The sequence below is a fragment of the Eulemur rufifrons genome, chromosome 24 (assembly GCF_041146395.1).
Source record: "Eulemur rufifrons isolate Redbay chromosome 24, OSU_ERuf_1, whole genome shotgun sequence".
Taxonomy (NCBI): domain Eukaryota; kingdom Metazoa; phylum Chordata; class Mammalia; order Primates; family Lemuridae; genus Eulemur; species Eulemur rufifrons.
The window spans coordinates 10,560,389-10,573,998 of NC_091006.1; the positions used below are offsets into that span (position 1 = coordinate 10,560,389).

Below are 13,610 nucleotides of genomic sequence, written 5' to 3' on the forward strand. Positions count from 1 at the left end.
GACTCCCTCCCAACTCCAGCCTCTGCCAGAGGTGCCCGCAACCTCAGACGTCTTCCCCACCCCATTCCCCACCCCATTCCTTGAACCGAGCCTTTCCCAGGACCCAGAGGGCGCCAGGAATGTGGGGCAGAGAGCAGGGAGGCCAGCCAGAGGCTGGGAACCTGGGACCCCCGCCTCCCCCTACACTGGTTCCCTTCTAGCCTCTGCTGGGGACCTCATGCCACCACTTACTCCCTGCCCCTCCTGGGGCCTCAATTTCTCCTCTGCAAAATGGGCAGACTCTCCTCTGTCCCACTTATCTTACAGTCCCAGGGGAGTGTGTGCTCATGAATGTTAATAGTGTGATTAATGTGCATGAATCAATGGTTTGTGTTAAGGGAGACGAGGCGCTGGGAACTGGGACTGGGTGCTAAGCCTTCCCTGTCACGTACAGACGTTCCCATATTTAGGGCAGAGGAAGAGCCTGGAAGTAGAGATCGTAAGAGTGTGTGTGACCCAGTGGTGCCTGACCATGAGACCACTCGAGGCTACGGTTTCGTGTGTGATTGTGGGACGATGGTGCGTGCGCCTGTGTGACTGCGTTTGACCGTGGGAGATGGGATTGTGTGTGCGACACGTGTCCGAGTGTGTGCAACTTGTGAGCGTGGGTGGGACCGTGAGGAGAGTTGTCTGTAGACCACTCACTGGGTGTGACTGTGAGTGAGGGTGACAGAATGTGTCTCAGGGACAGTTGGGGGGTGTGTGTTGGAATGTGACTGTGGACTCCGGGTGAATACGTGAAGTGTGTGAGTGTGTAAGAGTGTTAATGGGTGTGGTTGCATAACGCTGTGTGCGACTTTCAGCTTGTGTCACGAAAGGATTGTGTGACTGCAGGAACAACCATGTAACTGTGTACATGTATTTCATTGACAATCATTCCTTCAGCCTGTGCTCTGGACAGTGCCAGGGACCCAGTGGTGGCCGAGATGCCCTGGCTCTGTCCTCCCCAGGGCACACAGGCCAGTGGGGAAACAGTGTTTGTGACATGACCTAGTGATTGTGTAAAGGTCTGTGTGGTTGATAGTGTCATAGGGACTATGGGAAGCTGCGATTGTGTTACTGTGTGTGTGTAGGAGCACACGACCCCGGGTATGCGGCTGCGTGTCACCGTGGATGACTGCCAACCTGTGGGTTAGAGACCGTGGCTGTTTGGGTGTGATTGTGGGATTGTACAACTGTGACTGAACGTGTGACGGTGTGAGTAACAGTGTGTGAGATTCTGTGACTGTGCCTGTCTGGGGCTCAGCGTGTGGGATTGTGCGTAGCACTGCGTGAATGACTGAGTGCCTGAGGCTCTGTGTGTGAGTGGCTAGGTGGCACAGAGCCGTCTGTGACCAGGGGGCTGCGGGTGGGACAGCTTGAGAGATTGTGCACACTTGGTGGGGCGTCCGCGACTGCTCTCCCACCTGAGTGACTGTGATATTCACACGACTGCCCCCTTGCTCTGCTCTGGCTCTGCCCCCAGCTCCCCCCAGCTGTTCCCTGGCCCGCCCTGGCCCCGCCCCCTCCCACCACCCAGGCTGCCAGCGCCTGTCACCTCTCCCAGAGCCCAGGCGAGGCAGTGGAAGCAGCGGAGGCAGGGGCGGCAGGAGCCAGTGATCAGGAGCAGGACTGGGAACAGGTGAGGGCCCCCACATCCCTGCCCCCCCTCCCCCTCACGTCTCTGACGCTCTGTCACTCTGTTTCTCAGCCTATGCTTTCCCTGCTTTCTGTCCCTCTGTGCCCACGGTCTATTCTAGTCTCTGTCTGTCTCTTGGTGTCTCTGTCTCCATGTCTCAATCTCCCTTTAGCTGCTAGATCACTTCTACCTCTCTTTCCCCCCATCTCTGTGCTGCTGTCTTCTCTTTGTCTCCTAGCCCACATTTCTGTCTCTGTCTTTCTCTGCCCTTTGGTGTCTGGTCTCTTGCTGTGTGTCTCGTTCTGTCGCTCAGTCTCTGTACTTCTGTCTCCTGTGTCTCTGACTCCGTGTCTGTCCTTCTGGGCCTTGGTCTGACCCTCCCTGCTCCTGCTTCCCTCTTTCTCTACATGATGCCCAGGGGACGGGCGTGGGGTCGGGTGGGGATTCGATGGATTTCCAGGCATTTGGGGCTGTGCACACCTCCACCCGGGGTCTGAGCCTCTCTAGTCCCCACATATTCGAACGCTGGGAGAGGGCTGTCCCACTGACTCGGGGCTTTATCCACAGCGGGGAAAGTTTTATAAGGTCCGGTTTCTATTTGCACTTTGAAAACCCTTTGGACTCAGAGAGTGGGAACTCAGCTGTGCGTTTGAAGCTCCCCTCCCGGCTAGGCTGATGGTTTCTACTCCTTCCTCTCAAAGGCGGTTCCCAGGTTCCCCGGACTCTCTAGGTCTCAGTGTCACACTCCGGGTGTGCGGTGTGCGCAGCTCTAGGGCAACAGCCCGCTCAGCAAACACCCCCCCCTTCCACCGCTGCTGCCCCAGCAACAATGGGGGGGCGGGAAGCACGCAGCTGATCTCGGCCCCACCCACCCCGGAGGCCCCGCCCACTCCTCACACCTCCCCCCTACTTCCCCCCTAGCCCCAAATAATCACTCGTGGGGGCAGTGGGGGCATTGGGTTGGAGTTGCAGGGAGGACAGAGGTGCTGATGCTGACTCTGCCCTGGGACCCCCCCCCCCCAGGCCCTACTGCCCCTGCGGGACCAGAGCCTTCGCAGCCCCCACGATGCCGAGCTCTCCGCCCCTGCGGCTGCTGCTGCGGCTGCTGTCGCTGTCCGGGCTGCTGCTCCGGAGGGCGGAGGTGAGGATTCCAGGAGCCACAGGAGTTCAAGGCCTGGAGGGAGGTCTAGGGACGGTTTTCAGTCTCCTCTCTCCTCAAAGAGAGTTTTAAGACTGCCCCGCGTGCCCAGATTCAAGTTTTAATGGTTGCTCCCCGTCCTTCTTTCCCGCACAAATCTTCCTGACTTCCAGCCACACCCTCCCCAATGTTCCTGAGGGTTTTCACTCCCTCATAGCAACTCCCTTGGTGGCTTCTAGGCACCCCCCAAGACTTCGAAGAGGTTTCCAAGACTCCCGAGCAAAAAGGGACAGCTCCTCGAAGTCTCCCTGGGGTGTTTCTGGCCCACACGAACCCAGCCGCCTGGGGTGGGGGTCGGTCTGGGGGTCCTCCCTTCTGTCTTATCCTAGGCAGGCTCTGAGGGGCACACGGCCGGGGAGCTGTACCAGCGCTGGGAACGGTATCGCAGGGAGTGCCGGGAGACCTTAGAGGCCGCGGAGCCACCCTCAGGTGTGACCAGACGGGCGGGGGACGAAGGGGAGGAGTTGCGGCAGAGAGGGGCGGGCGGAGGCGGGGCCTGGGGCTGGGGGCGGGGCCTGAGTGGGGCGGGATCTGTGGTTGCTGTGCCCTGGATAGGGGAGACCCCGGGGGGTTGGGGAGTTGGCCTCCGTGGGAAGGACCTAGAGCTGAGCGTGGCAGGAACTGGGATGGGACCACGATTAGTGGGAGAGGCCTGGGAACAAGCTGGAAATGGGAGAAGACTGGGCGGGGCCTGCATGGAGCTGACCATGAAGGGGGCGGGGTTTGGGGTGGAGTCTGGGAAGAGCCTTTCTGGACTGGAAGAATCAGGGACCCGGACATGCCGGTGGGAGGAGCCCAGAGTGGGGCTGGAGGGGATGGGCGGGGCCTTGAGGGGCTGGTGGGAGGGGCTTGTGGCAGAGCCAGGGCGGGGCCCGCCCCTGGTGGGCGGGGCCAGAGCAGGGCTGGCGTGTGGGAGGTGGAGAGGCGCTGGGCCCGTATCGCAGTAGGTCCATTCGGTGTCTGGCCCCATGCACACCTGCAGGCCTCGCCTGTAACGGGTCCTTCGATATGTACGTCTGCTGGGACTCTGCTACACCCAACGCCACTGCCCGTGCCTCCTGCCCTTGGTACCTGCCCTGGCACCGCCACGGTGAGGTGCTCCCTGGACCCCAAGTCCTCCCCAGACACAAACAGCTCCTAACTTTTGTCCCCAGACACCACTCCCCCCGCAGCTCACCTACATCCCTCTCCTGCTCCTCTTTGTCCCCTGGTCCGTTCTATCAGGCTGGGTTTCTCCGTCCGTCCAGCCAACCTTGGCTCTCAAATAATGCTGCTTCTCTGTCTCCGTTTCTCTCTGTGGGACGACGGGGTCTTATTTTCTCTCCTTTTCCTGAGTCTGTCTCTAGATGTCTGGGTCTTCCTGGCCTAACTGGCTATGTAGTCTTGGACAGTTTATTTAACTTCTTTGTGCTTCAATTTTCCCATCTGTAGGCCTGTATGAATGTTAAATTAATGAATATATGTAAACTGCTTTATAAGGGTTTACCATTACCGTCATAAATCATCACTTTGGCTCTCTCTCTGCCTTTGTCTCACAGTTTTTCTTTCTATCTTCCTCTTTTTCTCTGTGCCTCTGATCCCCTCCCTCGCTTGTTTCCCCACAGTGGCTGCAGGCTTTGTCCTCCGCCAATGTGGCAGTGATGGCCAGTGGGGACCTTGGAGAGACCATACCCAGTGTGAGAACCCAGAGAAGAATGGGTCCTTTCAGGTAAGAAGAGGTGAGGGATTCAGGTTAGGATGTCCAGGCAGAGGTGGAAGGCAGGAACCTCAGGCTGAGCCTGCTCAGGACTCGGGGTTGCAAGATAGAAACCCAACTCAGCCTTGCTTACAGCAGAAAAAAAGAAATGTATTGGCTTGTTTGATTGAAAATATAAGGCAACAGCCGAGGCAAGAGGATCGGTTGAGGTCAGGAGTTTGAGACCAGTCTGAGCAAGAGCGAGACCCCCATCTCTACCAAAAATAGAAAAATTAACCGGGTATTGTGGCACACACCTGTAGTCCCAGCTACTTGGGAGGCTGAGGCAGGAGGATTGCTTGAGCCCAGGAGTCTGAGGTTGCTGTGAGCTAGGCTGATGCCACAGCACTCTAGCCAGGGCGACGGAGCAAGACTCTGTCTCAAAAAAAGAAAAAAAGTATAAGGCAACAGCTTCAGCTTCAGGTATAGAAAGATCTAGGTGCTCAAATGATGTGGTCAGGAATCTCTCTCTATCTGTCACCATGCTGTGCCTCTGTTTTCTCTGCACTGGTCTCATCTTTTCTGTGGGGTAGAAAATGTGGTCCTCATTGGCATCATGGTCACATCCTACCAACCAACCATCATTGTGGAAGACTGATCTTTGTTCTCAATAACTCTCCCATAATGTCCAGGATTGAAGTGTGGGGGTGGGGTGGGGGGTGTTAGGTAGAATGCTCTGGTTGGCTGGTCATATGCCTAGCTCTGGAGCTCGAGGGTGGAGTCAGCTGCACTCAAACAAGGGTGGGTGGTTCCCAAGAGAAAATTAGGGTGCTGGGCAGAAACAAGGAGCAGGTGTCCTTCCAGCCTCTCTCTGGGCCTGGGGGAAGGGCTGAGCCTTGTTCCCCTGCCCTCCTTGCCCCCACCAGGACCAAAAGCTGATCTTGGAGCGGCTCCAGGTGGTGTATACCATCGGCTACTCCCTGTCCCTTGCCACGCTGCTGCTAGCCCTGCTCATCTTGAGTTTCTTCAGGTGGGACCCCCAGTCCTGAGTGGTGGCAGCAGAGACATGGGGCTCAGTCACTTGTCCAATAAGATGGGGTGGTCACCTACTCCAAGCATCCACTGGTGCTTCTGCGGGAAGGGCTGGAGAGAGCTAAAGGGGCTCTATGTGGCTGAGGACAGCTCTCCAGAGGTCCCCAGACTGCCTCCCAAATCTCCCAGGCGGCTACGCTGCACTCGAAACTACATCCACATCAACCTGTTCACGTCTTTCATGCTGCGGGCGGCAGCCATCCTCACCCGAGACCGTCTGCTACCTCCACCTGGCCCCTACCCTGGGGACCAGGCCCCTACGCTGTGGAACCAGGTGCGCATCCTCCTTCTGTCCCTCCAAAGGGGAATCTGCCTTCTCTGGTGGGACCAGGAAGTTTCCAATCCACTTACTCCCTCCTACACTGTCAACAGTTTATCTCTCTTGACCCCTCCAGACCCATTTGGAGGGGGACCTTCCCAACTCAGCCTCTCCCATCATTGAACTCTCCCAGCCCATCCCCCCTTTACTAGAATTTTCCATCCCCTCATCCCTGTCCCTTTTTGTCTCATCCATCATTGGTCTTTTCCACCAATGAGAGAATCCACCTGCTGGAGGTGAGGCGGTGACAGGATGGGAGAAACTAACTGGTGGGGGGGGGAGGGCGGGGGGGCGGCGGGGGATGTGGTAAGTAGCAATTTGTTACTGGGAGACAGGGCAGGAGAGACAAGCAGCTGGCAGCAGAAGTGGGAAGAACTATCTGGCTGCAAGTTGGGCCATACCAATTGTTAAGAAGTCATGGGGTGAGAGAGTCCATAGGCTGGCAGGAGAGTTCAGTTCTTAGAAGGAGCCGGGGTGACAGAGGCCATATTTGGGGGGCCTAGGGGGAACTCTGTTGGCATGATAGAAGACACAAACTGTAAAGGGGGTCAGGGTGGGAGAGTCCATATAGGGAACGAGAAAGGGTGAAAGAAAGCAACCACAGATCCCATGTCCTGGAGACACAGATGTGGGAGAACATTCGATGGCAAGAGATAGGGATGAAGGGGTGTCAGGCAGGGGAAGGCTTGGGGACACCCCAGCAGCCCTGATTGCCCCCTCCTTCTGTCTGGGCCTCCCTAGGCCCTAGCTGCCTGCCGCACAGCCCAGATCGTGACCCAGTACTGCGTGGGTGCCAACTACACGTGGCTGCTGGTGGAGGGTGTCTACCTGCACAGCCTCCTGGTGCTCATGGGAAGCTCCGAGGAGGACTACTTCCGCTGCTACCTGCTCCTTGGCTGGGGTGAGCCCCGACCCCGTCCCCCACCCAGCCCAGCGCGCCTCGGCTCCCCCAGCTGCCCTGCTGCTGTTCTACCTCAGGGGGTCTCCTCCACCCTCTAGGCTTCTGCCTCCCCACCCCGACAGAGGAATTCCGCGGGTCTTGGGCCTGGCGGGGCCCGTGCGCGTGCTGACAGCTGCGGCGGGGTGGGGGGGCGGGGTCGGGGTCTGCACAGGGGCCCCCACGCTTTTCGTCATTCCCTGGGTGATCGTCAGGTACCTGCACGAGAACACGCAGTGAGTTGCAGGGTCTGGGGCGGGGCCGGGGAGGTGGGCGGAGCTTTGAGGGACTTGGGCGGGTTGTGATGGAAACGTGGGCCGGGTCTCATGGCAACTCAGGGATTGGGGGGAATGTGGGCGGGGTCTAAAGGAATGGGGAGCTTGAAAAGGTGTTGGAGAACTACTGGCAAGGGGGCATGGGGTGGGGCCTTGCTAGTAACGGATGGGCGGGGCTTTAAGAAATGTGCGTGTGGTCTTAAGGAAAGTGGGCGGAGCCTGGCCAGTTTATGTGCATGATCCAGTGAGTCTAGAGGTTTTCTGTCTCTTAGCCCTATCCCGCCCCCCACAGGTGCTGGGAGCGAAACGAAGTCAAGGCCATTTGGTGGATCATACGCACCCCTATTCTCACGACCATCTTGGTAGGGTCGGCCCTGCCTCCTCCAGGCTGTCCTCAGGGATTTTCCATTCTGGGAAGCGGGGTGCCATCTTCTGCCCTCCCCCACCAGAATGGGAGCTGCTGGTTCAACTTCTGTCTCTCCCCGTAGATTAACTTCCTCATCTTTATCCGCATTCTTGGCATCCTTTTGTCTAAGCTGAGGACACAGCAGATGCGCTGCCCAGACTACCGGCTGAGGTGAGGGCCGGCAGTGGGGACAGAGGGGAAAGGGCCAGGTGCGAGTCGGGGGACCCAGGACTGCAGGTCCACTGCTGCTCTCTCTCCCCAGGTTGGCTCGCTCAACGCTGACGCTGGTGCCCCTGCTGGGTGTCCACGAGGTGGTGTTTGCTCCGTTGACAGAGGAACAGGCTCGGGGTGCCCTGCGTTTTGCCAAGATCGGCTTTGAGATCTTCCTAAGTTCCTTCCAGGTGCTCAGGCAGCGGGCAGGGGCTACACCTTCCACGTGGGGCCCTCCTTCCCCCGCCCCCCAGTCATGAGGGCTACTGTCATCCTCTGGCACAGACACTGAATGCGGTGTGAAGATGGGGTTCTGTTCGTGCCACACACAATACTGAGCGAGGGCCGTCCTGGGCTGGGGAAGCAGCAGGGAGCAGGAGGGAGACTGGGTAGCCCAGGAGTACTGCCTCCTGGTGAACAGTGACGTTCTGATGCTGCACACAGCCGGGGCCAAATTCAGATTCTGTCACTTGCCAGCGGTGTGGCTGTCACCTCAGGCTTGGGGCTAGGGAAAGGCAAATGAGGTGTCTAAGGCACAGAATTTAAGGAGGTGCTCATTCCCTGCACTTGCTTGCCTTATCCTGGTCCCCACCCTGCTTCACCTTCCTGGGCCTCAGTTTCCTCATCTCTAAAGTGGGGACAATACCAGTCTCAGCTTACAAGCCCATTCATTCATTAAATTCAGCAAAAAAATTACTGAGCACGTACATGTACTAAGTAGTCTTCCAGGCTTATCGTGGGGATATGGCCAAGAGCCAAACGGCCCCCCTACTCTAGTGGGAGAGACAGACACTCAACCCACTAATAAGTGAAACATGCAGAACATCAGATGGTGAGATGTGCCTAAAGGGGGAGAAAGCAAGAAAAGAGAGGTGAGTGGTGTCCAAGGAAGGGTGGGGTTGCTGTTTTAGCCAGGGGATCAGGGAAGGCCACCCTGAGGACACACTGGAGCACAGACCTGAGGAAGGTGAGGGGATATGCCAGGCACAAGTTTGGAGAAAATGTTCCAGGAAGAGAAACACCAAATGCAAGATCCCTGAGGCAGCTGGGCACGGTGGCTCACGCCTGTAATCCTAGCACTCTGGGAGGCCGAGGCGGGTGGATCACTCGAGGTCAGGAGTTCGAGACCAGCCTGAGCAAGAGCGAGACCCCATCTCTACTAAAAATAGAAAGAAATTATCTGGCCAACTAAAAATATATATAGAAAAAATTAGCCGGGCACGGTGGCACATGCGTGTAGTCCCAGCTACTCGGGAGGCTGAGGCAGGAGGATCGCTTAAGCCCAGGAGTTTGAGGTTGCTGTGAGCTAGGCTGACGCCACGGCACTCACTCTAGCCCGGACAACAGAGTGAGACTCTGTTAAAAAAAAAAAATCCCTGAGGCAGAAGAGTAGCCTGTGATGAAGGCCAGCGTGCCTGAGCATACAGGCCAGTAGGCATGGGGTACAGGGGGGTGGGGTGAGGACAGAGAGCTGAGGGGCCTCCAGGACCAGGTGAGGACTTCAGCTTTTTCTCTGTTCCAAGCAGGAGCCATGGGAAGGTTCTGGGCAGAGGGATGTGATCTGAGTTAGATTTTAACAGCATCATGGAAAATAATACTAAGATTAGTGTCTTAATAATAGTACATATACATAATTGATTTCTATTAATTAATTATAAAATAGAAATACATTTTTATATTTATTTAAATTTAGATGTAGAACATATATAAATTTATGCAGATATAAAATTAATTGTTCATAATTAATGGTATACGATAAAATAAGATTAAGAAAAAAGTTCTGTGTGCCAGGCACTACAGCTTCTTGCATGTTAATACCTCAATTCTCACAACCACCACTGTATTACTGCTCCATTTTCCAGATGAAGAAACTGAGGCACAGAGGGGTTAAGCAGCTTGCCCAAGTGGGAAAGTGGGGAGCCGGTCCTACCTTCGGGGCAAGGTGTTTAAACCGTCCCCTCGACGACGACCCCCCCCCCCCCCCCCCCGTGAGGTGATCGCAATAGTCTGGGACCAAGGTGGCGGCAGCTTGGGTGTTTTGGGGCCTGGCGGGGGTTCAAGGTCGTTAAGAGTGTGGTTACAATCCTGCCCTCACCCGGATTTAACCCTCGCGCCTCCTCCGGCAGGGCTTCCTGGTCAGCGTCCTCTACTGCTTCATCAACAAGGAGGTAGGAAGAGCTCTGGCCCGCCGCCCGCGCCCTCTGGCGGCCGCGCGGGGAACGGCGCCGCCTCTGAGCGCCATCCTGTTGCAGGTGCAGTCGGAGATCCGCCGCGCCTGGCACCACTGCCGCCTGCGCCACAGCCTTGGCGAGAAGCAGCGCCAGCTCCCGGAGCGTGCCTCCCGGGCCCTGCCCTCGGGCTCGGGCCCAGGCGAGGTCCCCACTGGCCGCGCCTTGTCCTCAGGGATCCTCCCAGGGCATGGGGATGAGGCCAGCCGGGTGTTGGAAAGTTACTGCTAGGTAGCGGGATTCCTGAGTCCGTTCAGTTAGCATGTATTTATTGAGTGCCTACTGTGTGCCAGGCCCAGTGTAGGGGACTCTGGGGAAATGGGGGAGAAGGAAACAGGAAAACAAGTTTCCTGCCCCCCTGGAGATCACAATGGAGGGGGAGGAAACAGATGACCACAAACATCAAGTTACACACATGCTATGGAATGGCTTATGAAGGGAAATTGGGAGGGGGGCTAGGGTGGTCTGGGAGGCCATCTCTCAGGAGGTGACATTTAAAGCATACCTGAAAGAGGTGAAAGAGACAACTTTGGTAAGAATTGGAGGATAAGATTCTAGGCAGAAGAAATAACATATGCAAAGGCCCTGGGGCAGGAAGGAGCTTGGCCTTGGCTGGATAGAGAGAGAGAAGTAGGCAGAAGCACAAGAGTTGGGATTTAATTCCAGATGCACTGAAGATTCTTAGCAGGAAGGTCTCTGGCTAATGTTTTAAACAGATGCATCTGCCTGTCCTGTAAAGCTGTGGTCCCCAACCCCTGCTCCCAGCCACCCCCCAGCAGGAGGTGAGTGGTCAGCTGAGTGAGGGAAGCTTCATCTGTATTTACAGCCACTCCCCATCATTCGCCATCCCCCCCCCCCATCCTACTCCCCAGTCCATGGAAAAAATGTCTTCCATGAAACCTGTCCCCAATGCCAAAAAGTTTAGGGACTGCTGCTGTAGGGGAACAGATTACCAGGGACAGGAGTGGAAGCTGGGAGCCCAGTGAGGAGGGGGCTGCAGGCAGGAAGTGACAGTGGCTGGACCAGGATGGAGGCCACCAGCGGTGTGAAGTAGTTGGATTCTGGAGATACTTTAAACGTAGAGCTGTGAGGATTTTGCTGTGGATCGCACGAAGAACGTGCCGCAAAGAGAGAAGTCAAGGAAGCCTCCTTGGTTTGGAACGGTGCAGAAAGATGGCGAAATTGGGCTCAGGGTGGGGAGAACCAAGAGTGCTCTTTGGACAGTTAAGATGCCAGTGCCTGTAGGATGGATACTCAAGGGAGCTGGGTAAAAGGGTCTGCAGTTCTCTCGAGAGGTGAGAGCTGGAGCTAGAAATGCGAGAGCCACTGGGATCCAGAGACAAGGACTTGGCACGTAGATAGAACGACAGGCATCTAAAGGCAGGCCTTGGAGCTGAAACCTTCTATCCGGAGTAGCCAGGACCACTGCTAACTGGGGAGTGAGGACGCAGGTCTCCTAAGATGGGTGGCCCCTGGGAACTGGGAGAGTTAGGGGGGAAGCTGATAGCCCCATTGTGGCTGGACCACTTGTACACACGCAAGACCCTCACTCCTAAATCCTTCCTCCACATAAACACACACAGACTCAGTTAGTACCTGGGTGTTGTTAAGTATTTTCCCTGGGCAGATGTGCCCATAGCTGAACTCAGCCTTTTCAAGCTTGGGGCCCTACTGCCGCCCACCACCTTGTGGTTTCGGTGGGTTGGGGGCCTTAGGGCAGAGCCCTTGTAAATAAAGCATGAGAAACACTTGCTTTTTTTCTTTCTGGAGTGGGAGAATCTTCTTGGCCAGGCCACAACGGGAAATGACGGGGTAGGGGGCTGCATGGCTGGGTGGGGGCTTGTGGGGGCCTTGCTCAACTTCCGCCATGTGTTGCCACAAGAAAACAGGGACACCATGCTGCCACTGTCCCCCCGCCTACGAGAATTCCCGACTGGCAATGTTACATGTAAAATGACAAGCCTGTGTGTGTGCGCGTATGCACACCTGCCAAACTTTTTGAGGGCTGCTTCTCTAGAAAGGTAGTATAGGAATAGTAAAGTAGGAACCAGCCTGGTTCTTATCTTAGTTTGAACTAAGTTCAAGTTAGTTCAACTAACTTGAACTAAGTTTGGCTACTTACTAGCTGTGTGAATTGGGGAACATTCCCAACTCCTCCGCAAATAAAAACCATTTGGGGCAGCGGGGTGGGTGAAGAGATGAGAAAGGAAATTAGACCATGCCAGGACTAGAATCTTTGAGGCCAACCTGCAAGGCAGGGAAACCAATTTCCATTTGCCAGTCAACAACCAGAGGGAGGCAGGGCAGGATTCGAACCCAGGACTGTGACTCCAGTCCTGCCTAAGGACTGTTTCCGCTCCTGCCTAAGAACCAAATCCCAGGAGTGACCTCCTGTGGCAGCACCACTGCCCCGACTTACAGATGACGCTATTGTAGCTCCACCCTGCTCCCTGACAATAAAGACTGTTCATGAGGACCTGGCTCCCTGGGTTTGGATGCGGCTCCATTGTTCCTAACTGCGTGACCCTGGGCAAATCACTTAGCCTCTCTGGGCCTCAGATGTCTCATCTATAAAATGGGATAGCTCTATTATCTGCCACACGGGTGGCTATTCCAAGTAGATGTGGTAAATGCATGCATTTATAACCTCACAGCCGTCACCCTGTGTGTGTCAGGCCTTCTCCCTGCTGCAGGGTCCCAGCCCTGCCACTAATGGGCTCACAGGCTAACTCAGGCCGTGCCTTTCACAGCTCAGAGTGTCCGAACATCTCATTAGGTTCGCAGGCCTGCCACCCACCTGTGCCTGGTGTTTCGCTATATCCAGAGGGCAGAGATACAGGCAGTGACAAAGAGACAAGGCGGGGGAAGGTTACTATGCATGTCAGAATAAGACAGGGATACTTAATCCACCCACAATACAGAAGGCCTCCCTTTCCCACCTCAATCTCCCTGCATTTGTCAGAGAATTCCTCTTAAGGGTTATTGAGCTGACTTTGAGGGGCAGCAGAACTAGGGTTTAAGCCACAGGCTCAGAAGGGGGTGGGTTTGAATCACAGCATCACCACTTCCTGGCTGGGTACCCCTGGGAAGTGACATTACCTCTGTGTGCCTCAGTTTCTTCTTCTGGAAAACGGAGGTCATAAATTAACAGGCCTGCCTCAGAGATGTCAGGAGGATGTCTGAAGTGTTGAGTCTGGCACCTGAAGAGCTCAGGTGTTAGCCACGATCGCTAGCAGTGTTTGGGTACTGACTGCTTTCAGTGCTCATCTACTCCTGCCCATGAGCGCAGGTCAGGGGCTCTCCTGGGCGTGCCTGTGTCCCCAGCATTGCAACACAGGGCCGGGCGCAGAGGAGACACTTGGGGGATGTATGCTGACGGAGAAAGTAATTAAGATAGAAGAAAGCTGACACTTCCTCCAGCATCACAAATGAGAGATCATTTCAGCCCAACCTATTCACTTCGCACGTGGGGAAAGGGAGGCCTGGATGGGGCAGAGCTGGGGCCTCGTCACCTGCTCGGGGTTCCTGGTCCCAGTGTTCAGCCCTACACCCAGCTGCCTCCCCTCCTTCCTGAGTCCGCCCCACTCACGAGGCCCTGGGAACAGGCAGATTT

The 13,610-nt window shown here is 56.0% G+C and overlaps 1 protein-coding gene across 3 annotated transcripts; it reads left to right on the forward strand.

Moving 5' to 3' along the window:
- The first annotated feature begins 1,583 nt into the window (after positions 1-1,583).
- GIPR (gastric inhibitory polypeptide receptor) lies at positions 1,584-10,614 on the forward strand. Of its 3 annotated transcripts, XM_069457840.1 has the most exons (14): positions 1,584-1,660; positions 2,681-2,798; positions 3,185-3,284; positions 3,838-3,945; positions 4,460-4,563; positions 5,457-5,560; positions 5,752-5,896; positions 6,683-6,842; positions 7,054-7,114; positions 7,446-7,515; positions 7,642-7,730; positions 7,822-7,960; positions 9,896-9,937; positions 10,022-10,614. In XM_069457840.1, exons 2-14 carry the CDS (start codon positions 2,724-2,726, stop codon positions 10,226-10,228), a joined length of 1,404 nt encoding a protein of 467 aa, XP_069313941.1. In that variant the 5' UTR covers positions 1,584-1,660; positions 2,681-2,723; the 3' UTR covers positions 10,229-10,614. The 3 variants fall into 3 exon arrangements, with proteins under 3 accessions (XP_069313941.1, XP_069313942.1, XP_069313939.1); XM_069457841.1 differs by lacking the exon at positions 3,838-3,945; XM_069457838.1 differs by lacking the exon at positions 1,584-1,660 and having other exon boundaries at positions 2,724-2,798; positions 9,896-10,228.
- The last annotated feature ends 2,996 nt before the right edge of the window (positions 10,615-13,610 follow it).

Bases quoted from the DNA above. Each gene is read 5' to 3' on its own strand.
- GIPR (XM_069457838.1), top strand. From the start codon at position 2,724: ATGCCGAGCTCTCCGCCCCTGCGGCTGCTGCTGCGGCTGCTGTCGCTG. The intron at 3,285-3,837 runs GTGTGACCAGAC...GCACACCTGCAG, and splicing joins GGCCGCGGAGCCACCCTCAG to GCCTCGCCTGTAACGGGTCC. The intron at 7,115-7,445 runs GTGAGTTGCAGG...CGCCCCCCACAG, and splicing joins TACCTGCACGAGAACACGCA to GTGCTGGGAGCGAAACGAAG.